The following is a 26,345-nucleotide window of genomic DNA, read 5'->3' as shown; positions in this document are numbered from 1 at the left end:
AATTTACCGTACTCCGTTAATTTATTTCACCGAACTGTTCAGCTCTTGAGATTTTACAGGAATCCGTAAAATAATTTAAGTGTGATGTCATGGTTACCCGCCCGAGTAACACACATGTTATATTTAGGGCATATAAACAGATATATAGCTAGATTTAGTCATATAATAGTTACTTTGCCTCAATTATAACATGTGTCCAAATTGGGCGGAATCATATCTTAAAAAATGCTGTCCCAATGCAGAGTAAAACCGTCCCACGGATGTGATTGTTAACGTTATCTAGGAGATACTGTAACACGATGTTAACATTTCGCGGACGTTTAATTATCTATTAAATCACCTTTTTGGAGATAAAAAAATATCTCTGCCGAATTGCCCCTGCCACCAGCATGAGGAAATCTGTCTTCCCGGGGCCTATTGCGAAATGAACGTTTATCTAAGCAGTTGGTATCATATATCGTTTCCATGTAACTTTAACTCATATTCCTGACTGTACGAATACTCTACGATGTTTCAGTTTCGATTACTATAGTTACTGTCTACAGCGTGCTGTGGAGCGCCGACAGTCTTGGTGTATTTTCAGAATGTGACACAGTGAGAACTCTGCAGGAAGGTGAAGTGTTATACATTCAATCGCCTGGCTATGGAAACTACTACAAACCCAATACGAACTGTCGATGGCGGTTCAACGCACCTACTGGATACAATGTCTACATGAACTGCTATGACGTGATTCTTCCAAGTGTAAGACAACAGTAATTATATCAAATTCGTCGTCAAGTATTCAAACTTCTTTGCAGAGTACAAATTGTTTGGTGGATCGTATTGAAGTTTCACTCAATGGTAATGCTCTTCTCGCGGGAGCTACTCGGTACTGTGGGCTGTCCACGTTTATCGTGCAATCAACCGTCAACAAATTGACGGTTGGTTTGAGATCTCCGAAGACTTCTAGTGGAGGTCGGTTTCGTTGTCAAATTGTAGCTAATCCCCCATCATGCGACTGCGGTCGTCGAAGGACGACAAAGATCGTGAACGGTATGCCGACTTTGGTAAACGAGTTTCCCATGATGGCTGGGTTAGTGAGTTTGTCCGCGAGAAACGTATTCTGCGGGGCTACAATCAGTATGTAAACTTTAAATTTAGATATTTAAGATCGAGTGCGAACTAAGATTTCCTCTGATTTCAGTATCGAACCGTCATGCTCTAACTGCCGCACATTGTCTGACAGGTCAGAAAATTACCAACACCGCTCTGATAGTGGGTGATCATGATCTTTCTACCGGAGTAGACACTCCTTACTCTGCGTTAATTCCGATCAGCACCTTTACGATCCACACTGGTTATCGTCCACAGACTTCCGCAAATGACATAGCCATGGTACGTACTCGGGATCAAATAGTTTTCAATGCAGGAATTGGATCAGTATGTCTACCATGGCATTGGTCTACGACAACGTTCGACAACTATTTGGTGGAAGCTGTCGGATGGGGAACAATGGATTTTGGGGCACCAGCGTCGTCAGTGCTGCGGAAGGTCAATTTGAACGTGGTCAACTATGAGACCTGTCGACAGATGTTGAACAGTACGCAAATTACAAAGAACCAGATTTGTACGTACGCGGATGCGAGGGACACGTGCCAGTATGATTCGGGTGGACCGGTATTCTATACTAATCCAAATACAGGAATAGTGTATCATATTGGAGTGATTAGTTATGGAGTGGCTTGTGCAAGTGCCTATCCGAGCGTGAATACGAGGACGACGTCCTACCTGAACTGGATTAAGGCTAATACAGCGGGGGTGAAGTACTGTGAACGGTAGCTGAGGGAGAGTTAATTAGGGAAATTATCCTTTTGTGATCTTGTAACTATTTCATCATACTCTGAACTTTTAAATAAAGTAAAATAATAGCAGTTGTTTGATTTTCACTGACGGAAAGCTGGATGTTATAAGAGCATTCAAATAGTTATAAGCTGAAAGTCTATGCCAACTGACCAATTTTGCATTCGTTTGTAGCGTGATAAGTATTAAAGTAGTCTTACCTCTGTAAAGTGAAAAAAAATGCCAAACTGGAAAAAAATGCCAAACTGGAAAAAAATAATCGGTGATATTCAATTCCACCATTCTCCGCTGGATCTTGCTAGGCTCTAAGTTGTGAACAAATTTCACTATACTTAAATTTGATTGTACGTGTAACATGTTTATGATATAATTAAAAAAAAATACCAGATCGATAAACTATGTCTTTATAGCTTGATTTATCGACTGTTAATAGTTTTCTTCGCTTTGGTTTGGCATCCAGTCTCAAGAAATCAAAGGAAAACAGTGAACTTTATATTGAGACCGTAAATTTAACAATTACAGGCCAATATAGAAAGGCTAAAATGCTTTGTAGTTTTATTACATTCGATGCCAAATTAGATCAATATTAAGGTCAATATAAATCGAAAAAAAAAACGCCCATCAAATAAGGAAGGGTGTATTTAAATGAATCGTGTATCACAGCATTTATAAATAAGAGTATTAGTTTATGTTCATAAGGCTGATACAAATATTAAATTTCTTTTATGTCCGAGACCACTTGGAAGGTACGAGGGGGGGGATAAAAATAAATAAGGAACAAAAAAATAAAAATGAAAAAAAAGTTCTTTTTTCGAAATTTTTATTTTTAATGATAGTTGTTAAACTTTTTTTAATCGTCCTCTGGATCATTATTTTACTTGTTTTTTACTTTAAAAATTGAAAAACCTAAATGATGTCAAAAAATGATGAATCTTTTTTTTTCTCCCCTTCAAAATTATTGGATTTTTGAAGGGGGGGGTGACATAAAAGAAAATTAATATTTGTATCAGCCTAAGTTAAAATTGTTTATAACTCAATTTAAGTATTGCGTCTTACGGAAAGCCCAAAAAGAATATCAATAATCAGTTCAGTACCTTAGAAATCGAGAGTAGGAACACAATATGCCATTATGACGTCCATCTTTGGATTCTGAAATGTTATACTTCAGTACATCAACTTTTCCTTTAAACTTCGCCAGATTGTGTTATTTTTATCTGAATGTCGTTTTTATGAACGTTCCCCGAACTCAGTGCTAGGGTAATGAACTAGAACAAACGATGAGCAATCACAAAAAGAAGATTCTTGATAACTTTTACTGAACACAAATTGCCAAAAATCCGAGACCCAAAGAACCGCTGATCATATCTATAAAATTGAGACTTTTACCAGTGTCCAAAACTTTTTGTGAAAATGGGTCATTCGATGAGAGGTATTCGGGGGATAAATAACATTCAGAGAGCTGACACTGAAAGTGAAGTAATCACAACAAATTGTATTGCGAAAAAGGATCACGTGATTGTGGAGTTGAAATCATAAGTTCATGAGGTTAACTCCTGCAGGTTAACTTCTGCGCTCATAGGCCCTCTCGTAGCGTAGCGGTAGGGCGCCCTGTATAGCGAATTGGGAGTCGTGATTCGATTCTTACCGAGAAGATGTGTGATAAAAAGTTGCATAGTTGTAAGTATTTTTTTTGAGTGATTAAATCAGGTAAAATGAAAGGTAGGGTTTCTTAATCCTATGTGAAATATGTACCAGAAGTTATGTTGAACTTTGTCATGACTTTGTTGAATAAACTCATACATTCCTACTGTTATAGCCATACACACTCCGAAAAAATCATGTGATTTTACGTCTATATCGTATGGCAGGCACTAGAAATGGGCAAAATCGTCAAATTCTATGAGTGAATCGTAGGTGACTCACTCACAAAAGTGTATCGACTCTTTTGATCGATTCGATGACTCATTTAGTAAATGAAAAATATAATAACTTTTAAATGAGAAAAATTTTCGTACAACAACTTTAAATATTCATACATGTCCAAATTGTTTGGCTACGATAAGTTCAACTCGAAAACATCATTCCTAATAAATATTAAAGTCCTCTTCCAAAATTGTCGATGAAAATGAATCGATGCTCTTTTGAAAAGAATCGTGATTCGTTCACTCATTTTCGAGAGTTGACTCTTTTGAGTGATTCGTGAGTGAGTCACCCATCGCTAGCAGGCACGAAGATACTTTATGCCCTGGGAAGTGGAGTTTTGTTTAGTTGTTCTAACTACTAACCAGCCAATATTATAACTTATGTCGTTAGAAAAAAAACCCTTTAACTAAGTAACAAAATCTGTTACAACTCTGTTGTAATCTACTGGTCGGATATTCCTTCGTCAATGACCGTAAAGACGTGGCCGGCACCAGTATTGACTAATGTTAAATATTATTTGGAGTTCTCAAAAGTGTGCTGTATTGGACAATACATTTGCAAGTTTTTCGATTTCCCATACAGAATGGCAACTTTAGAAAGGTAGATCTAAGTTATTTATCCCTTTCGGGACAGACGATTTTACACCTTTATGTTCTAATTCCTCTCGCTAAGTAGAAAACATCCAGAATGAATTCTACTCGTCATGAGGTGTTGATATAACTCAATGACTATGAATATTTGAAGACGGAGAGAAAGAATATGTGAATCCCGCTCTAAATGAGACTTTTCTAAAAAGTCTGTCCAGCAAAATTGTGCTGCTTTGTTCCGAAAGGGATATGGACTGATTTGAATGCAATTTACAAAGTTTTTCAGACATAACACAAATTTCTACAAATTGTTTTGAATGATTTGTCCAATTACGAGTTTGAAAACAATAACGTTGTTTGAAATAATTGTAGATAAGCAATGAACATTTATCGACTCCTGTCCTCGATTACAAAACACATTTGAAAATTACATTACAATCGGAACGAACGCACCGAATTTTTCGAGTTAACTTTGATATAAAACGATACAGTGGTGACATTCATTCTCATTTATCATTGGTATTATTCGAATTGTTTGTAGTTTATTGCTACGTACCAACAATAATGATGGAAAAATGTTTAAGTTTCACTATTTCTTCCAGAATTATTAAATCACTAATGTTCACATTTAAAACAATTACGATTTGAATTTTGTTTTCCACTTTCATCAAACGATTTGGTATTCCATTGTGAAATTCAAAAAATATTCTGTACCAATCACTTTTCAATATTAATAAAATCGGAACTTCAGCAATAGGTATAATTGTAAAAATATTATTAACCTTCGTTAAAACGTTTTTCTTGCTCCAGCCAACTTTCAAATCCACCAGCCGAATTTAAATTAAACGTGGAGACAAGAAAAATCGTGACAGTGAGTAGTGTTTAATCTTTTGAGCTTGACGCTAGCTCCTGCGGGGGAGGGTGATGAGGGCAGTAAAGTGAAAAAGCGCCGCGTTCGATTAGTTCTTTTTGATCCCTCAAACTTGACGCTTGCTCCTAGGCAGTGCGTCAAGAAAGCCCGAGCAATTGTATCCCTCTCGAGTCGCGCGCCTATTTTCTCTGAGTGCTTTTATATAGCTGAGCAAACGAGTGAAGCTGAAAGTGGATTGTTGCTGCTCAGTTAAGGATGACGGATCAATTGGGGAGCTCGTTTTATGCTACTATTTCTAATCTATGAAATATATATGACTGCACATTTAATCGTTATAACGGTGGGACGTAAATATGATTTTTCAACAAACTATGAATGGTTCGTCACTGTGAGTGTCGACATAAACTCTGATTCATGAATTATTTATGTTTAACTTTTTTTTTTAAACACTCCTTTCTTTTTACCTTTATTTTTGTAATTAAAAAAAACTTTGAATGGCTCGACACTACAAGTGTAGACTTTTGAAAGGTTCACTTTATTCAACAAACTTTGGATGGTTCGCCACTGTAAGTGTCGGCATAAGAATAAGAGTGTTCTATGATGTTCCAGACAATCGAGATTTTTGATTCTTTTCAAATAAGTTGAATGTAATAACACATTCTTTCGTCCTGACAGCTGTAGGAATGCTACATTTAGGTATTTGTTCAAAGAACTTTGTGTGGCTCGTCACCTCTAGTGTCGGTATAATTTTCCTCTCCATAGAAATTGTTCATATCAAATGAAATTATTATATTTACATATAAGCATGTGTATATCTCACAAATAATTATTAATCATGGTCTAATCGCTTATCAAAGTGAATCCTGTGTCCCAATGATCCTCCCCATTAACAAACATCCCTCCCAGTAACCTTTGTTAAGATGCAGAGGCAAACACGGTCTCCAAATAGCAAGGGTACTAACGTTCCTTCCCACTTGACTGCAAGGACGTGGCCGGCGCCGTTATTGACCCTGTATAAATAAAGGCACTGAATTATGCACAGTGAAGAAGATTATGGCCAATCCCAGCCGAACTTCTTTGTGCATTTTTACTGACTTCGGTCAATCACGGAATAGCAACCATTGATATGTGTAGTCAGTTCAAGCTAAGCTTAGCTTAGCTTAGCTGAGATGAGAAAAATCGTGACAGCTAGTTTGAAACACCTTCATTCGCGCGCCCGGCTTGCTGCGATCTGCAGACTTTAGTCAAATTGAACAACCAATGTAAAACTAAACATTACATATACTTTGCAATTGGATCAATTGGAAAAACTGATGTGAAATTCGCGAAAAAGTTACACGTCTTCTCGGTGAGAATCGAACTCACGGCTCCCTGTTCACTGGATAGAGTGCGTTATCTTTACAACACGAGAGGACTCTTGGACGTAGAAGTTACTTCTTTCGAAAAAACTAGATGACCTACACAATGCTTTTTATTGTATATGCAATGCCTAGCCGAGAGCGCATTAATTATTAGGCATCGGAAGACCACATATTGTTTAATAGAAAGCGTTGGCATTTTAAGGCCTCTTTTTATTGATGGCTACTGAATTAACCCATCACACTGAGTTTCGGTTGAATATTCATAAAGTTATGGTCAAACATAGATTAAACTTTTGGTAAAATGAGGACCGATTTGGAGTAAACTACTTTTAACTAAAACTTATTTTGATTTTAGACTAATTTGACGTTCTACATATTATACATAAATTTAATTTTAAAAGGAATGACTCTAAAAATTTTAAAATTGGTTGAAAAATAACAAACTTATGTATATTTCACTTAAGTTATTTGTCTTGAAAATTCACCTTCAAGTCGCTTGCGCCACCTCTATGTGTTAATCTTTTTGGCTCCAATTTTGCGATTTCTCTTTTTATGTGATTTGATATCAGAAGAGCACATGAATTTTCGGGTTTGAGAACTTTTCAAAAATAAGTCGCACCCTAGTGGCCAACTTTGAAACAACCTCGTCAAATTAAATGCAAAAGAGCTTGCTATAAAATCGTTTCTTTTATTTTCTGGATAAATTCTGAGGATATTATTAATGTAGATCTATCATGCAAATGTGTTTTACTGAAACAGAAACAATACATGCTTATTTGTTTTGTGAATGGTGTATATGTATTAGAGTGGTTCAAAAAATCGTTTTTGCTCCACACCGCTCATTCGATTTTAGACCAAATTCTGAGTGTCCTCCCAAAATTTGAGCTCATTTGGATGAAAACTGAGACGGCACAAGCCCTTTAAAGTTTATATGGGAATTACTATGAGAAAAGCAACCAATTCATTCAATCGGTAATAGTGTTTGCCCATGTGTTCTTGGAGATTAGAGCTACGTTGATACTGCGAGATACATTCATCAGCTACAACTTTGCCGAAGATCGCTTTCAAATGGGACGTCTCAGTAATTAGTTATTGATTTATATCCAGTCACAAATTCTTCAGCAGTGCTCATTTAATTTCTGAACAGGCAACATTGGTGCACCTGGCGCGAAAGATAGCACGCACAAATCATGGCTACTATGTTTTACTGCATATATCCAGTGATGCCTGCAAAACAGCCTATTAATTATAGCCAAAGTTTTACAACTCATTCCAAAATCAATAACTAATTACCGAGGCGTCCGATTTAAAAACGGTCTTCGGCAAAGTTGTAGCTGATTATTGTATCTCACAGAATCAACATAAGTCTAATCCCCAAGAGCACATGGGCAAACACTATGACTGATTGATTGAATTGCTTGTTTTTCCCATAGTAATTCCCATACAAACTTTAAAAGGCTTGTGCAGTCTCAGTTTTCATCCAAATGAGCTCAAATTTTGGGAAGACACTCAGAATTTGGTCTAAAATTGAATGAGCGGTGTGGAGCAAAAACGATTTTTTGAACCACTCTAATATGTATCCTAACCCTACTGCCCATAACTGCATATTTGTAAATTCGACAAAAGTAGGCATTGAGTAAATGGACTAAGTGTGTATTTTATGGCAGTATGGGAGGAAACTAAAATTTCTAAAAATTATCAGGAACTCTAAAATGCTTATTTGTATTTTTGATATTTTGTTAAACCCATATCGCATACTAGGTGAATTGTCAGAAAATAATTCTGAGGGAAATTTTATTGCTATCACATTACGAGGCTCATTTATAATCTCAATGTGACTGTTATGCGGTTATAAATACCAATGTGACAAAAAAACTTGGTATTTTTTTCGAATTTTCTAGAACAATCTCACAGATTTCAGTAAGTTGATCGAAAGTATTTATCATTTGATGACTCTCCATGGTATTAACTCCATTTTGTCAAAAATGTCGAATGTGACTGTTTTGCAGTTATGGGCAGCCGAGTGATTAAACTTTATTTAGCTAAAACCGAAAAAAATAACAAAAACTGAGTTGTAAAAACTTTTATTATTTAACAAATTATATACTTTTCAACAAATATTATCTAAAAAAACGAAAAAAAGCGGTAGAGGTTGAAATACGCGTATCTGTCAAAAAAAAAAAAAAAACAAAAAAAAAATACAAATTCTCGCGGAACTAAATGATATAGTACTAAATTCGTTTTTGTATAGGTATTCCACTAAACAGCGCGAAGATTTATTAGCAAATATCATCTACTTTTCATCTCTTATGGAGCCTGGATCTAATACCGCAAAAATAAAAATATCACAGTTTGGATAAATTCATACAAAGCTTTTTCATATTCTACGGTTTGATGAAACAAGTACGATGATGGGAGGATGCTTTGGCTTACGATAATTTCTTCCAGTTTTTTCTTCTCTCGTGATAGTCAATTGGACGGTACTCGACTCCAAGAGTAGATCCAAACCAATTCAAATAATACGATGTGGGCCACGAGAGAAAACCCAGTCTGAGGGTCTCGACTCGGCCGCCATTATTATTATGATTGCTGATAATAACGATTCAAGACACTACTCGAGAGTGGAAAGCCATGGTTTGCAACAAACGGGAACGGGATGATTCACCTTACTTTGCGGCTTGGTTTTCCGTTTGTCTGGGGCGGTACTTTTACTTTCCCTACCATCATATCGCTGCACGAGGACGTAGACGGCGTAGTTGTGGAATAATTGTTAGATTATCTTCCCTTAATTATGAAAGAGCAACAGGACTTTTCTTTTTGTGTCTTGATTGTTGGTGCTTCGTCTTCATTGTTTATTATTTGAATAAATTCTTTGAATTTTTTCTATGTACATGCATGAATTGAGGCACATTCAATTTAATAATCCACATGTTTGGTGAGGGAAGTCTTCTGGAAATGTTCATCGCTGAGAGGTTTCCAATCATTTTGTAGAATTTGAGAGATTTCTTTCTCGGTGGATTCGATGCTCTGCGATGCGGCTTGAAGCCATTGAAAGAACTCATCGCTCCACTCGGGGTTCTTGGGCCAATCGCATTCCTCTACCAGCTGATTGCGGCGGACGTACAATTGACGAAGGTTTTGCGCCGTTCGGGCAATCAGCAGAAGAGTGGCCGTTGAGATACGTTCGCGAATCATCTGAAACAATAAATTACTCGAATGAGTGTTAAATTTACATAAATCTAGGACTGGTAACAAGTCACTATTTCAATGCTACCCAGATAACCAATAAGCATTGAGATAAGCCTCGCAGTGGACTGCTTACAGCATTAGATCTGCTTGCTGTCCTATGAAAGCAAGTTCATAGCTTAACTGACATAAACCAGCACAACCACTGCTATTTAATTCCTTTCGGTTCTTAATAAGCATTGCCACTGCACGTGCTATTTTCGATTCTTAGCAAACGAAATGCTTTTTCATTGCAGTAAGAATGCAACGAAAGAGCAGTACAGGTTGAACGTTACATATCTGACTCTATGTTTTGTCTCTTTCACACCTATGTCTCGATTCTTGCATCTGATGGAAACGATCTCAAAGGCAATTACTATCAAATATGATTGCCGGGGGAGAAACCAATTATCGCAAATTTCGAATGCTTGTTTAATTGGAATGATAGCACTTGTACCAAAATATCACTAGATAATCCTTCCTGCATTAGGATAATAATTTACCTACCCTTATTAGCTTCAATAAAATCCAATTGCATCCATGCATTCTTGCACTACAAATCAAGAATTGTTATCTCCTATTGAGACATTTTTAATTAGCTCGTAGATAATTGAATGTACCTTCGAGCAAAGCATGTCTTATATTGGGCAAAAAATCAACGCCCGACCAACATCAACTGCAGCATACTCTGTAGCGTGAAGCATCACCACCGTTCACAATCACCAGACCGTCAGTTCGTATCGCAAAACGTCAAAAATCAGCAAAAAATTATCCGCAACGAGAAATATCCATAACAATACAAGCAGCCACCATCATTGGAGAGATGCGAGAGAGGGTGGAAAAATATTGTGTTTTGGTTTGCTCTTCGCTGAGGCGTTACGTTTTTTGACAGTGAAATGCGACGTTCCTGAAGGCGCAGCATTGAAGCAGCCCGATATTTCGCCAAAACCAGCTTTTAAGAAGCACTACTGGCAGCTATACGTTCAATCAGCATTTATTGCTCTGTCGTACTAACGCATATAATGCTAATTGTATGCTGTTTTAAGTGCTTACCGGTTACTTGGGCGGTTACTTGGGTAATCTCTATTTTTTACGAATGGTCTCTTTTAACCAAAATGGACTTTGCTTGATTTGTTTGTAGTGAATCCTGATGCAAAATTCTCCTCCATTTGGTCACAAACTAACAACTTATGAGCATATTTACAATCAATTTATATAATACTAAACTTACCAACACGCTCAACTCTGGGCATGACCTGGCCATTAGTACCAGTAAGCTATCGATCCGATCCTGGAACTCAACAGGACTGCTGAAATCTGGCAGCATCTCGTGCCCGTACACGGTCAGTGTAAATTTGTAAGCATCAACTGCAGCGAGCAGCTTATCCGAAGTAATCTGGAAATGAAAACAGAGGCACCGAGCTGAATTGTTGAAAAACAGTCTCATCGCTCGTGGGCAATACAGCTTCGCTATGACTGCCCACCACAACCCAACCGAGCAACAAGCCAACAGCATTAAAATACAGGAAAACACCGCACCGGAACAGATATGGCTTTCATCCAACTCGACTCCCACTCTCGCTGGCTCAAAAGCTCGGCTCCATACATGCAGTTACTGCCAAAATAATGTACCCACTTGCTTGTTGTCTCGCAAATTGGCGAAGATTTTATGGCAGAACAATGAATTCTTTGCCTACAATATTATTAGCTACTTCGGTGTTATAATATAATCTATGAGCAACACAGCAAAAAAGTTCTAATTCCGAAATAAAATTATAATTTTTACAAAGACGAAACATGTGTATCAAAAAACAAATGTATCATAATAAGTACCCAATTTGCGTTTTCTTCACTGAGCAACTTTTTTCTATGTTTTATATAAGTTTAGAAAGACGGAACCTTTTCTTGATACACATTTTTGGAATACATTTGTGTAGTTTCTGTGAACATTGAAATTTTATTTTAAAAAAGGATTTATTTTTATTTTTGCCAACTCGCTTGGGTACTTTATTTTGGCGATAACTGTAGATCCTTTCGTTCTCAATTCATTTGTGTGGAATCTGCCCGAAAGCCAACCCCCGTTATGCATATGAATAAGAATAATAAACAAACTATCTCCAAACTTAATTAACACGCTGCCACCGCGCTTCCAGTGGCCATTCCGAACCCACTACCACCCCATTCGTCCAGTCAGTGGGAGTAGGGGAAGCACAGAAAGTTCCAGCGTATTTCGACTCGCTTTCATCAGTATGCTCAGCTTCGAAGCGTAGCTACTGTTTACTTATGCTGCGCTCACCCCTCGGTGAAAAGCTGAAATACATCCAGGCTCATATGTGTTAATCGACAGCAATGGGCAAATTGCACACTCAAGACCGTAGATAGACGAGAAACCACAGACAAATGTACGTCTCACTGCCGACACTTTTTCATCAAAAGTTCACTCGTAGAAACATTAACACAAAGCTTTGAAAACACTATGTGTACATTGAAGAAATGTTCAGTTTAACCGGACCACTCTTTTCTCGAAATTGTGTAATACTGAAGAGTACAAGGTTTAGCATAGAGAATAATATGAAATAGATGCAGTCCCATACTGAAAAATAAAGGCATAACAGTTTCTATATAAACTTTCAACCGAAATAGCAACTGCAAAACAAGAATTGCGTTCAAGTTTGCTGATCAATAGGAGTCAAATGAGTTATCTAAGTGATGGTGCCAAATTAGTAAGGCTTGCAGAAATGCACTAGAAAATTATTAACATTTGTATGCAGATTGATTTATCGACTGTTAAAAGTTTTCTTCGCTTTGGTTTGGCATGCAGTCTCAAGAAATCAAAGGAAAACAGTGATTTTCTATTTTCCGACGTTTCGGCACAATGTAAGGCAAAAGGCAAAATACATTGCACCGAAACGTCGGAAAATAGAAAATCACTGTTTTCCTTTGATTTCTTGAGTTTGTATGCAGCCATTCCATGAATACCGATCTAGTGGGTCACCGAATTTCGTGAAAATTTGCTATTTTGTTCCTTATCCGAAATAAGGATACACGTGATTTTAGATATTTTGATTAGGGTGACCATTTCCAAAATAGGGTGACTAGAAAAATCGCGATTTTGCAAAAGTTCAGTAAATTTTACGTTTACTGTCAAATTTTCAGCGATGTATGTTTTTTTAGTTTTTGAGATATATTTTTTTGAAAATAAAAAATCAGTCATTTTTCATCGGCACACACTGTACTGCCGTTATACGTATAATTGTCCCATGTTCCAAAATATGGAGCCGAGAAAAACGCGATTAAAGATTTTGGCACATTTATGCTCCGTATGGATGAAGGTTATGATAAATTTTAAAAATTATATGGGAATAATGGGTGTTCTTTGGAGTCAAAAGTTGGTTTAAGCTGAAAAAATAATTTTGCTTTGAAATTCAAAGTGGGACGGTAATGCCTAGAAATACCGAGTTTTGGGAAAATTTCTACGCATAAGAGTCCCATTACTTTTATTCGATTTTTGCCCAATGCTCTTGACAGTAGCTGTGATGTGAATTTTATACCGAAAGTGGGAGATGTGTATTGTTAAGCTTATGTTGAGGGTCCAAACAAAGGCATGAGGCATGTAGCAAAGTGATGCCGTATATGAGTATACGAATGAATCTGGTTAGAAAAAAATGCACAGGCGCTTAAATGCAAAGTTGTGAGAAAAGTCGTTTGTAAAATGAAGAAAAAGTGGGAGGTAGGAAGAGAGCAAGAGAGACTAAGAATATGAAATAAAGACATTTAGCAATTCTGTCCATGTTCACATAGTCGACGTAAGCACCAATGTGATAAGAATATATTTTTTCTTTGATATACATTCTAACCACTTTTCCCGGGGGACCTTGAACCTACCATGGCAGCCGGTTATTCTAAAAATGTTTTCGAAAGCATCACCTTAAACATTTTGAAGTTTTATACCAAAATTAATCTTCTTCTTCTTGACATTAACGTCCTTAGCTTAGAGATCAATGAGCACTTCCACAGTTATTAACTGAGAGTTTCCTATGCCAAAAGTTGCCATTTTCGCATTCGTATATCGTGTGGCAGGTACGATTATACTCTATGCCCAGGGAAGTCAAGGAAATTTACATTACGAAAAGATCCTGGACCGACCAGGATTCGAACCCAGACACCTTCAGCATGGCTTTGCTTTGTAGCCGCGGACTCTAACCACTCGGCTAAGGAAGGCCCCATCAATATAAATATGGGTCGGTTCCGGATTGTTCCAGATCGGCTACCTCAGCCAGGGCACCTTGAACCTACTATAGAGTAATCAGGTTCTGGACATGCTCCCGAAAGCATCTTCTTGAATTATGATGTTCAGTTGGATATGGCTCCGGATAAAATATACATTGAATGATTTTTTATTTAAAAAAAATCATAACTTTTGAACAGCTCAACCGATTTCCAATCTTTTTTATTGAATAAAAGCTCAAGATTTCAAAATAAAAAAAAAAATACATAAATCTGAAAAATAATTACATAAAATAATAAATTTCCTAAAAAACTTGAAAATTTTTTAATTTTTTTCATGTAAAAACATTTTTTTCCAGAGTTTTATATATTTTTTCGAAAAGTTAAGCTTTTATTCCATAAAAAAAGATTGAAAATCGGTTATGCTGTTCAAAAGTTATGATTGTTTTTAAATAAAAAATCGAATGCGCTGAGACCTACAGTGTGTGCCGATCCGTCCCAAGGCCTTCAAAACACAACAAAACGGAAATTTCTGATTTTTATTTCATGTAGAAAAACAATTTTTCAGAAATTTTATATTTTTCTTGAAAAGTCAAAATCTTTAGCTTTCATTTTGTCCAAGAAAATTGAAAATCGGTCAAGCGATTCAAAAGTTATATTTTTTTAAATAAAAATTTTGCAATATTGCGATTTTTCTGGCCACCCTATTTCGGAAATAGTCACCCTTATAAAAAATTCAAAAACACGTGTATCCTTATTTCGGATAGGGAAGAAAATAGCAAACTTTCACGGAATTCGGTGACCCACTAGATCGGTTTTCATGGAATGGCTGTATGGGAAGACAAACTTCAAACATTGACAGCCATTTTCTCAATACTTACTTCTTACAAATGGGACATTTCAGCTTTCATGGGCAGTATGAGTTTCGCTGGGATATCCTGTGATTTGCATTAACCCGTATGGTTTAGACGTGCTGGTGACGAAACTGAAGTGATTTGGAGCTCCCCTGTTAACGATAGGTCATCAACTGGTGAGCTCGTTTATTGCTTCTATTTACAATGAGTGAATATGTTTACACACATCTTTAGCATGAAAACGGTATGAATGTTGCCACGGGCGTAGCCAAAGGGGGCCGTTCTGACTGATTTCTTAAAAATTTCTTTTGAATTCAACAAAGTCTATTTTTCTGCCAAACATTTTACCAGAAATCATTCACATTTTCTTCCAAGAGGAATCTGCCAAAAACTATTATGGAACTCTAAAGATTTGTCAAGTTATCTTGAAACGAACTCATCCAAGATTTTTTCTAAGAATAAACCAAATTTTTTCTTGAAGATAGGTTCACATATTTCTTAGGCATTCCATCTAGTTCCAGATGTTTTCTTTTTCAATTCTAACAGCCAGGGTTTATTTCCAGAAATCGTTCCTCTGAGTATTTCCGATCACTTCAACGAGTCGTCAGCAATAACTCAAGGTCAAACTTTGGAATCTTTTCAGAAAAGATTGGTTCAAGAGTTATAGAAGTACCATGATGTCTATAGGAGTACTTCCAAGTAGTCGTCCAAGAAGACACTTCTGGGAATTTATCTGTATTTTTAAAGCTTTTTTCATGCATTTTATTCCTGGAATTGTACATTGATTCAATAAGGAGTTCCAAAAGGAATATCTCCAGGCCATAGACAGGGTTCCCTTATGAAGTTGCTCCAGGGGTTCTTTAAAATAATTTGCCTCTAATAGTTATCGGACACCATCCATTTTTTTTTAGAAATACCTCAAAAGGTTTATTATTTTTCGAAAACATTTTGCAGCTTAGCTGCGATAGTTGGAATTCGCTTAGAAATTTCCGAATTATATTTTATTTAGTATTTCTTCCTAGATTATTCTAGGAATTACTGTAGTTATTGCACAAAAAGATATTATGGAAATTCATGCATAAATTTCTCCTTTTCAATTCCATCAGAGATATTCCAAGAGTTAAATATACGAATTCTTTTCTGAGGACTCTCATAAAGACTCCGAAAATTCTCGAAAACGTATCACATTATTTTTTCCAAGATTGATTCCTGTGATTTCCCAAGGAAAAAGTGCAATGATTTTTCTCAAACAGAAATTCTCCCAAAGATGCATTAAGAATCATTTCAGAGTTTTTTTTTCCAGGATTCTATCTAATGATTACTACAGGATTTTATATAATTTATCTAGCATACCTCTATGAGCACCAAAAATGATCTACAGAATTCAAAGGAAACTTTAAAACCATATAACTTCTTAGATTTCTCAAGTTTCCAAGACTTGGGTGGATTACTTCCAGAGGCCAAGAAAAGCCTGTATACATTTTCGGAGCATTCTTGGGAAATCCTGGAGAAAGTGTTCCAAATTAGATTGCAAGTGATTCCAAGAAAAGCTCTATTGATGTTACTATTTTGGAAGAGTTTTTAAAGAAAATCTTATATGAATCTTCATAGTTATTAGAAACTAGACTAGAAAAGAGTTCCATGGGAGAACTCTTGATGTAGTTGTGAAAAAATTATGGCAGAATATCAGAAAAACTACCTGTAGTAATGTTTAAGGAGATATCGTGATGATATCACAAGAAAAAAAAAAACATGTGAAATTTGGAACCAATCTATTATAACATTTTGAATTGCTTCTTGGAAAAACATTTACAGTATCCCTGAATTAACGCTTAGAAAAAATCCTATCTTGTTGCGTGGAAAATGTCTTACCAAAATTCCTTACAAAGTATCGTAGTTCAAAAGAAGTGTAATTTCAAATGGAGCTTCTTTGAGCTAAATAGCATACTTAGCTTAGAAAATCTCTAAAAGAATCTCAAGACATTCCTTGAAGGAACACACGCTAGATGCCTGGAAAATTGGAAGAAATGCTGGTCGAATCAATCTTAGGGAATTCTGTATAAAATTCTGTATGAAACTGTATAAAATCTTTATATTCCACTGCACAAACTGGCTAGGCTTAAATTGCCGGTCATTAGGAATTCTATCGAGCAAGTTTTCAAATTTATTGAATCTGTAATTTTCCAAGGCGTTTAATGGACCCGTTACTAACAAATTGAGAAAAACAAATATGCGTTTCGGACGCAAAGGGAAATAGATGTCTTTCATAGTTTAACGTTTCGTGCAAAAAGGTTGCAGAGATTGTTAATAATGATCCTTCGAAATCCTTCCCTCTAACAAAAACTCTTTTCCGTGACAACTATGAAGATGCAGAGGTACTCGGTCTTTAGTAACAATGCATGTCACATTAACATTCCTTTCTTTCTCCGATGACCTAAGGACGTGGCCGGCGCCGTTATTGACTTGATAATATTGGTAAGGATGGTAAGCCACACCTTAGCTTTATCTGTTTGTTTCTTTTGTAATTTCGATTACTCTGATCAATCACGGAGTAGCAACTACGAATTATTGTAGGTCATCAATGTTCATGCTCATGCTTATGCTCAGTATTAGTTTCGCTGCAAAATTCTCTTTACCGTTGTGGCTTCCTGAAGTTATCGCGACAAAGCTTTCAATGCCTGTTTGTCTGTGGAGAAATCACGGCAGAAGGGTTTAGTGGAACCGGGTGGAATAGTCAGATACTGCAGCGGTTCGTGTTGTGAATACATGCAATCATAGTAAATCATTCGAGCTTCGAGTCAGCATTGAAGGAGACAATTATTGGTTGCATTGTGTTGCACACCTTCACTCAGGTCTCGAACACAATGTAAACACTCGAAAAAAGCAGTGCGTTAAAAGCGTGAAGCTTATGATGAGGATTTTCACATCGCTGTTGAAGTACAGCAGTTCCCAACCTTAGTTTTTATTTTTACTATTTGATTTTAAACTTCGTAACAAATGTCAAATAAATTATTAATTAGACAAAAATCGTAGCGATCTTCTATTGCCACGGACAGTGCTTTATATTTTTAGGTTAGTTTAAGTCTTTTTCAAAACGATTCATTCATATTAAAAGCAAGTGAATTCAATTAATCAGTAACAATTATGAACTACTACGGCAAATGATGTTATATGTTAATAATACCCTATTTTATTTTCACTAAATTAGTTTTTTTTTACGAAGTTTCAATCTGAAAACATGTTTCTAGATCGACCCTTGTAAGTTTCACCGGGGAACCATTTTTCGGCAATTTTGAGCAAAGTTTAAATATCTTAATGTACAGTGCACCACAAAGTTGAGAACCCTTGCACCTAGTCCCAAATCCCCAGGCAGTCGGCGGCACTCACCATTGTTTTAGGCGACTGATAAATCATACTGTGAACCGGAGCTTCCGGTTGGAGCAGAATTTCGCCGGCACTTGTTGACTCGACGCATAGATGGACCCGTAAATTTGGATTATCACGGCGCACCATCCGCCAGCCTTTGACAGTGCAGGGGGTGATCGCGATGGCAGCCGGAGTGTACCGATTCTGATGCAGGTACAGGTGCCGTACCTTCGAATCGGCCAGCAGCGTCAAGACGTCGTCGTCGATGTTTTGCGGCGAAATCACCAGGACCTGAAAACGAACAGGAGAGGGAATGAATATTCATTGCTGGGTCACCGTGGTTTGGGTTTATGGGCACAGACAAACCGACCTTATCATAAATAATTGTTAGGGGGATAATACATTTCAAATTACTTCTCCTGGATGCAATAACCAAACAGGATACTGTTTGACAATATATGATAGACAGAGATGAGTACTTAGCACTGACAAGTTCATTTATCTGTGTTTTATGGGAGAATGTGATGGTAAAAACTGATTTTTAGAGATTGCGTAAGCGCGAAAGGGCCTCCATTGGGCTCTGGTGTAATGGATGTCCAGTATTGAAGGTCAAAACATTTTCGGTATTGTTAAAATGAATTATTGTGTTCTGCTGAAAGCGTAAACAAGAGTGTCGTGTCCAACTCGCACTTGGTATAAGATTTACCTTTTGGCTAGTAAACGTGAGTGCACAGTAACACCGTGTTTCTGGTTCCTGGATCCGATTTTCAGACAATTTTTGGGATAGTAACTGAATTGTCTACCCTGGACGCAGGGCATCACCATCACAGCGCAAATCACACAATGTACATAATTTTGAAAACCAATTATTTAATTATCTAACACAACTGTGGTCCACGGTAGGACATGTACTACGCACCAAAAAAAACCTAAGTAGGACAGTCAAAGGATTGTCCTACCCACGATTCAATAATAACCAAATGACAATAAGATCAGCAGAAAACTTGAAAAATAAATCAAACTATTCATCATCTGTTCAATATGCATACAAAATCGATCAACGTCGTATTTAATATAAGACACGACAAGTTTTTCAATAGTTTCGCATGCCTAGTGAAGCGTGATATCGTCCATGACCCCCAAAAAATTCTGGCTCGTGAGAAGAACGATTGAGAATACCTATAGTGAAAATCCTGGGACACTTAGTGAAAGAATTGAAACAAAATACTTCTTTAATCGTTAGAAAAACTCAATGGCATGGCATGAGTCAATGGATAGTTTCTTAAAAATATTAAAGAACAATCCTATATACGTTCTGGGACAAATTTCCGTCAGCATTCCTGGAAGTCATTCATGAGAAGTTTTTGGAATATCCTTAGACATTTATCAGGAGATTAATGAAGAATCTTCGGAATAGGCCATGAATTAATCTAAGACCAATCGCATCATGTTATGCAAAGCACGAGTGTGGTGGTTCTAGAGATTTCTGAACATGCGATCACTTTTGATATAATCTATCAAAGCATTGCTGAAACTTTTGACGATTTTCAGAAAAAATTCTATAGAACTCCCAGAGCGTCAAGAAATTCTTGGCTGACTCAGAATTGACGTAGAAATTGGTCTCTAAAGTCTCTTTTTTCCTTATTCTTCTTGAATTGAATCCTGATGCAAAATTGTACAGGCTCCAGCGAAACCTTTTTAGACTATATGGGGTTCGAAGAGCTTTTCAAGAATTTCGTCTCACATTCCCCGAGGAAAAGCTTCAGAAATTGTCATAGTGATTTTATTTAGAATACTTTTAGGGTCTCCTAGAGGGAGAGATTTCTCTGTCAATTCTCGCAGAAATTGTTTCAGTGATTTTTCAAAGCATGCTTAAAAGATTTTTTTTCAAAATTTGCTCCAAGAAATCCATGAGAAATCCAAAGCTACTGCAACCAGTGTTATTTAGATTTTTCCACAGCTATGCTTGAATTTTTTCCAGATATTTTATAACTAATCCTTCAACCGATTCCTCCACTTGTTACTGTAGGAGATACAAAGATTTCCACAATTTATCCCGAGGAAATCCACAAAGATACATTCCAGAGTTTTTGAAAAAATAGCTCAGGGTTTCTTTTTTTTTAAAGAAACCCTGCAAGTATTCCTCCGCTTGTTCATGTTAATAACTTCAAGAATTCATACACGCTAAACACAGTGACCCAGGAATTTCTTGAGGAGTGCTTCGAAAAAATCTACTTTTTTTCTAGGAATTTCTCCAGCATTTTATCCAAGTACTTTCTAGCGATCTAGATTGAAATCCAAATATTACTCCAGAAGTTTTTCCAAGTATTTCTTAAAATGTTTCTCTAAACATTCCCATGCAATCTTCAGAAGCCTATTTAAGTTTTCACACTAGCTAAATCCTGCGAAATACTATTCCGAGATGTGATTGTTTATTTTTATATTCTCAACAAATTATCCATGAAATCTTCTAAAACTTCCTCGTAATTCCAGGAGTCCCATTAAGGATGACTTTAAAACTTATAGAGGTAACTTTAGATTTTTTTTTCAATTATACCTCACGGATCCATTTTCAGAAAAAAAAATTCTTGGTGTTTCCCTGAAGACATTCTTCGAAAAATTCCTGAAAATTAAAAGTTTCAAGACTTGCTTCTGAAAACCTCATAGAATTTGTGGAGTATTTTCTGTAGAAATCTTAGAAAGAATCTCTAGAGCAAATGCTGACGGTATCTTCATGATAAATATCTGGTTGAAATCATATATGAATCCTGGAAAACAATTAGAAAATCCTGGAGGCCTTGTGGAGAAGTTATTGATTGAATTTCAGAAACTGCTCTGACCAGACATCTTGGGAAATGTATGGATGAATCACTAGAATCTTGGAGAAATTAGCACTTTCTTGAAAGAATTCTCAAAGAATTTTTGGAGTAATTTTATTGATTTCAGATATAATCTTTGGAGAAATACCATATCAGTAGTAATCCTTGGATAATCCAGGCTTAATTCTTGAAGCATCCTAAGTAAAATTTATGAAGAAATTCCCAAGGAATATTCCTTTGATAATAATAGCTAAACGTATACCTTTAGAAATTTCCGAAGTGATATCTGAATATTACCTGATATAATTTCTGATGAAATTCCAAGAGATGATCATGAAAAAAACATATAGTATTAAAAGTCGTAGTAAAAAGTCTTAGATCTTAGAAAAATATCTGATGTCATGGTATAGATAATCAGTGCCAACATTGTAGGACCCATGGCTTCGAACGTGGAAGCGCCTCTACACGGTTCCATTTTGTACCAACCTACACATCCTATCTTTATAAATTTTGCTGCAATTTAAATACTGGTTTTGTTGTAGAAGTTGAAGCTCGCGATTCATCTTTCGTCACCAAATACCGCCACATGCACCTCGCCAAAGATTATCCTAAACATCCAGCGTTTGAAAACCTTTAGAGCATGTCCTCCTCAAGCATAGTCAACTTTCCATACCCGTTGAAGTTCTGGTCTTAAGAGTGATTAGTACATGATACAAGATACATTTGATGCGAAAGTGAATCAATTTTGGCCGTAGCTTCTTCTAGAGCCCGTAATAGACCCGAAATCCAAAAACGATGCATCTTCGTATATCACGACCCCAGTTGGTATCAACCAGCAGTAAGTGTCCATGGTCCACGAACCCACTGATCACCTCTCATTCCAGGTGGGTGTACACGTCTCTCAGCTTTTCAAATGTTCGACCGACAATGTCCATATCATTCGTTAAGAAGATATATTAACTAGATCTGTTGAAATATATTTCTCTTGGAATCAGCTCTTCGTCCCGTATACACGTACTGAAAATATGGCATATAACCTCTTCTGCTCTGCTTCCCAGATTGTGCTCAGCCGGTGCAGACGCATAGACAGCATCACACTTCTTCACGCATAGACAGCGGACACTTCTTGATGAGTTCAGCTTCCATACCATCCCTACCTGCTGGTTGTTGTTGTCAATGACATCCTCAAAGTGGGGGTTGATTGCTTTCTATCGTCCGCAGAATTAGCAATTTCTTCATCATTCAGGTGTTCATCGTAGTGCTGCTCCCTCCTTTCGATCTGCTCACGCTCGTCCGTCAAGATGCTCCTATTCTTATCTCTGCACATCTCGACATGCTGCTCGAAGCCATTGCGGGATGCGTTGAGCATATTCTGCCACAAATGTTTCTACCTGGGTTGAATACCCGATTTTTCCGAAGAAAGATCGTACCCTGGCCGGTACGTAAAGATTAGAGTTGCTGGGCAAGAAGCTAAGGATTACTTCTAGAGGTCATTTTCATTGCTTCCGGTAAGCGAAGTGTTAATCACACGGCATGAAATGCTCTTGCCAAACAATTTTATCAGTGATTCTCAAAGGAATTCTTCCTGATTGTACTATAAGTGTTTCAGTAGTGATTCTTGCCGAAACTTAGTAATGAATTTCGACAAGGAATCAAGACTCGTTTTAATGTATTCGAAATCCTTTAGTGGATACGGAACTGACACTGAAGAAGACTGCAAGTGGCAGTCGAAATACGCGTATCTGTCGAAGATAAGCATTTGGGGCTGAATTAAAAGGTTCAAGGTACTCCAATCTAATTTCAAGTTTCTCTAATGAATCAAGAGTTTTACTTTCTGATTTAAGAAAATTAGTTTTGTTGTTATGATAACATTTTGACGAAATTTTGTATACATTATTCGATAAACATCCAATCAGTAGAGGTTTCAAAAATGTTTGAATGTTAGAACATTCATTCCACAAGGTATTTTAGAATAGAATCCCTCAAAACCGTTCAAGTTTACCTTATATTTCAGTCTAGGAAATAAGTTACATCGACCATAATATTGACTGGGTTGGGCAAACCATAAATTTTCCACACATTGTTATATTGTACGTATGTATTTTTGGACTGATCCTTCAGGCTTTCTTCAAAAATTTCTACAGAGTATACTTAAGGTGAAATTAAATTGATTGAATTTTATGAAATGCATAAATTTAAAGATCAAATAAGCGACCACGCTTTAATATTTGATTGCTTGGTTCTTCTTCTTTGCATTATGTCCTCACTGGGACTCTGAGACCAGCTCGCTTCTCAGCGTAGTGTTCTTATGAGCACTTCCACAGTTATTAACTGAGAGCTTTCTTTGCCAAAGTTGCCATTTTCGCATTCGTATATCGTGTGGCAGGTACGATTATACTCTATGCCCAGGGAAGCCAAGGAGATTTTCATTATGCGAAGATCCTGGACTGACCGGGATTCGAACCCAGACACCTTCAGCATGACTTTGTTTAGAAGCCGCTGACTCTAACCATTCGGCTAAGGAGGGGTTAATTGATTGAATGGCTATTGATGGTGATCAATCGATTAATTATTTTTGAGTTTGTCGATCCGCTCTCATTTTTTTTTAATTATAAAATTTCTGCGATTCATTTTCACCTTGAGAGTAATTCCTCAATGATTTCTTTAATGAATTCTAAAGATTTTTTCTTTATATTTTTTGCATACATCTGGATATTTCTGTAAATATTTACTCTGAGATGACTTCAAGTATTCAAGTAAAAATTCTATCTGGTAATCATCCACGAACTCTCCCAGGAGCTTAAGCGTAGATTTATCCAAAAATGGTTTAAAATTTCCTCGAGTAAGTCTTCTGAGAATTATGGTTTAAAGTTTCCTCGGGTAAGTCTTCTGAGAATTATGATTTTTCTAGATTTAGCAAGAAATGCTTCCACGATTATCGTTTTCCTCGATTCCACTTTTGCGAATGGTCTTTGTTAGTATCACTATCGAAAAGCACTGTTATTCATCTTTCTCTTCACCTTTCTGGCGTATTACCGAACTGGGACAAAGCCTGCTTTTTAGCTTAGTTTTCTGATGACCACTTCCACTGAGCGCTAACTTTGTCGATTGATCATTTTTGCATGTGTATATCGTTTGGCAGGTACGAAAATACTGCCCTGGAAAGTTGAGGGAATTTTCTTTCCGATAAGATTCTCGACCGGCAGGATTCGAACCCACGATTCTCAGCTTTGTCTTGCTGAATAGCCACTCGTTTACCGCTGCGGCTATCTGGTTCTCTTTATGAGATTGTATTTTGATATCTTTTGAAAAGTAAAAGAAATAATTTCTACATTGTGTATAATAGATTGCAGAGCAAGACTTAAGCAAAAATTGTTGCCATCTTACGTTCATAAATAACAACTATGTATATTAGAAGTATAAAAGGTTCTTAAAAGAGTTTGTTCATGAATTCCAAAAACTTCATCAACTTGCACTTCTTCTTACAAATTATTCTTTTATTTTCGAAACTGTTTTTGCACCTGTCGTAATTTAGTGAAATCTACCATAGAATTAGATTCAATTTTCAAACATGCGTCACAGAACAACCGGCTCACATTATGTGGGTGGTTTGATACCATAAACACCACATTAATTCCAATTACATTTCAGCTAGCTGAAATGTGCCGCCGGCAATCCATAGATAGCATCGTTCCTTCGACATTTGCAGTAAACACCGATCGGTTAGATAGGATTGGAGACCAACTGAGTAACATCGTATGTAGCGCCCCGTACCTAACGATTGATCCTAAGCGATAAAGCTGCTGCCGCTCGACATGAGAACTCGTGTATGCTAATTTATTCACTGTCAACACTTTGATTCCGTTATGAACCGTCTGTCTGGCTGACGACCCTGCAGCTGCAGCCGTGTCTTGCTCGTTATTGGTAATAACATGGCTGCCCGGCGAAAACGATTGATGCTACCGTAGTTTCGGGTGAAATTGATCATTTTTCACGGCCTTCCATGCTTGTTTGATGTAATGTTATCAATGTCATAAAACTGAATGCCGAAACACAAGAACGATGGTGAACCTCATCAACTCATGGAATGCTGTTTGAAACTTGATTTTAAAGGTAAAAGTAAGCTTGAAAACAATATTGGAAGATCCAATTGTCGAAGCGATGATTGTTTGTTCTTGAAACAATTCGTCAAACTGAATTTGGATTCCCAGAACCCGAATATGCTTACACAACTCTTAACAATTCAATATTTGTTGAAATATCGAACAATCAAATTTCAAGAAAACCGCGTAAACGCCTTAACGTAGGCAAATTCCAAAGAAATTTTAAAATCACTCAGAAATTTGATTATTTCAACGCACACAACAAGTTGCTACAAATTTTTATGATGAATTCGTTTTTGAAGATTTATTATTAACATCCTCACAAATTTCGAGTCTGTCAGAATCTAAACGTTCCTCGTTAGGATGTTTTCGTCTGTCTTTACCACATCCAGCATGATGTAATTTATATTATTTACATACAAATAAACATTTTTTAATATTGAAAATTAAATTCGTTAGAAGTTGATACAAACAACGTTTATATACTACAATTTATGAACATTGATATTGGTACTCTATTATTATATTATTATTTTCAGAAAATAATAATAAATAAAGTCATGTGACACGGTGATCAAATTCACCTCACCGTTAAATTTCACCATAATTTACGGTTCTTTCTGGCCATTCCGCTGTATGTGGGTAGTTATCGATGGATTTAGAATGCGATAGTAAGGCACGACGGGGTTGTTTCTGTTTTGGACCGTTTACTTACTACACATTAATAAACGATTCTGTCATGTTTGTACTTGCCTGAGGGAGACATGCAACACTAAGCAAGGGATTCAATTATTAGAAATCATCTGTTCAATCTCGAACCGGAGGGGCGCTATATTGTAATAATCACTTCTAAGAACTTTACCAGACCATTCAAACAAAAAGGTGGATAAGCTATTGCGAGAAACAATGGTCCAGGCAATTGAAAAATTTCTAATAATGTTCCTTCCATTCTATACAAACTTTCAAACAAAGTCACAGAATTACACAGGTAATCGTTAAACCTACCACACAATACTGTAATTTGATTGATGTGTAAATTATTAAGAAAAAGGTGTAAAAAATATACAGATGTTGGAGAGGTTAAGGCTGTCCCTATGGTTTATATTAGTTACGTTGAGCCTGCTTCCACAGTTATTAAGTGAGAGCTTTCTTTGCCAAAGTTATCAT

At 36.6% G+C, this 26,345-nt stretch overlaps 2 protein-coding genes across 2 annotated transcripts in view; one reads left to right on the top strand and one right to left on the bottom strand.

The window, feature by feature from the left end:
• Window positions 1–393: 393 nt before the first annotated feature.
• LOC5568271 (venom serine protease) lies at window positions 394–1,913 on the top strand. The gene is made up of 4 exons (XM_001657918.2): window positions 394–443; window positions 518–744; window positions 801–1,122; window positions 1,187–1,913. Exons 1-4 carry the CDS (start codon window positions 425–427, stop codon window positions 1,819–1,821), a joined length of 1,203 nt encoding a protein of 400 aa, XP_001657968.2. The 5' UTR covers window positions 394–424; the 3' UTR covers window positions 1,822–1,913.
• A 7,509-nt stretch (window positions 1,914–9,422) lies between these two features.
• The window catches only part of LOC5568272, a 37,196-nt gene continuing 20,273 nt past the window's right edge, over window positions 9,423–26,345 (bottom strand). The window contains exons 4-6 of the mRNA XM_001657919.2: window positions 18,278–18,547; window positions 11,041–11,205; window positions 9,423–9,779 (exon numbers count right to left, since the gene is read on the bottom strand). Of these exons, the coding sequence (XP_001657969.2) occupies window positions 9,501–9,779; window positions 11,041–11,205; window positions 18,278–18,547 (714 nt within the window). The 3' untranslated portion in view covers window positions 9,423–9,500. The remainder of the gene's footprint in view (window positions 9,780–11,040; window positions 11,206–18,277; window positions 18,548–26,345) is intronic.

The sequence above is a fragment of the Aedes aegypti genome, chromosome 3 (genome assembly GCF_002204515.2).
Source record: "Aedes aegypti strain LVP_AGWG chromosome 3, AaegL5.0 Primary Assembly, whole genome shotgun sequence".
NCBI lineage: Eukaryota > Metazoa > Arthropoda > Insecta > Diptera > Culicidae > Aedes > Aedes aegypti.
The sequence above is the reverse complement of the archived record's forward strand: the minus strand, read 5'-3'. Positions and strand labels throughout refer to the sequence as shown.

Excerpts from the sequence above, each read along its gene's own strand:
- LOC5568271 (XM_001657918.2), top strand. Across the intron at positions 745-800 it reads ATGACGTGATTCTTCCAAGT|AGTACAAATTGTTTGGTGGA; the intron begins GTAAGACAACAG and ends ACTTCTTTGCAG. Across the intron at positions 1,123-1,186 it reads ATTCTGCGGGGCTACAATCA|TATCGAACCGTCATGCTCTA; the intron begins GTATGTAAACTT and ends CTCTGATTTCAG.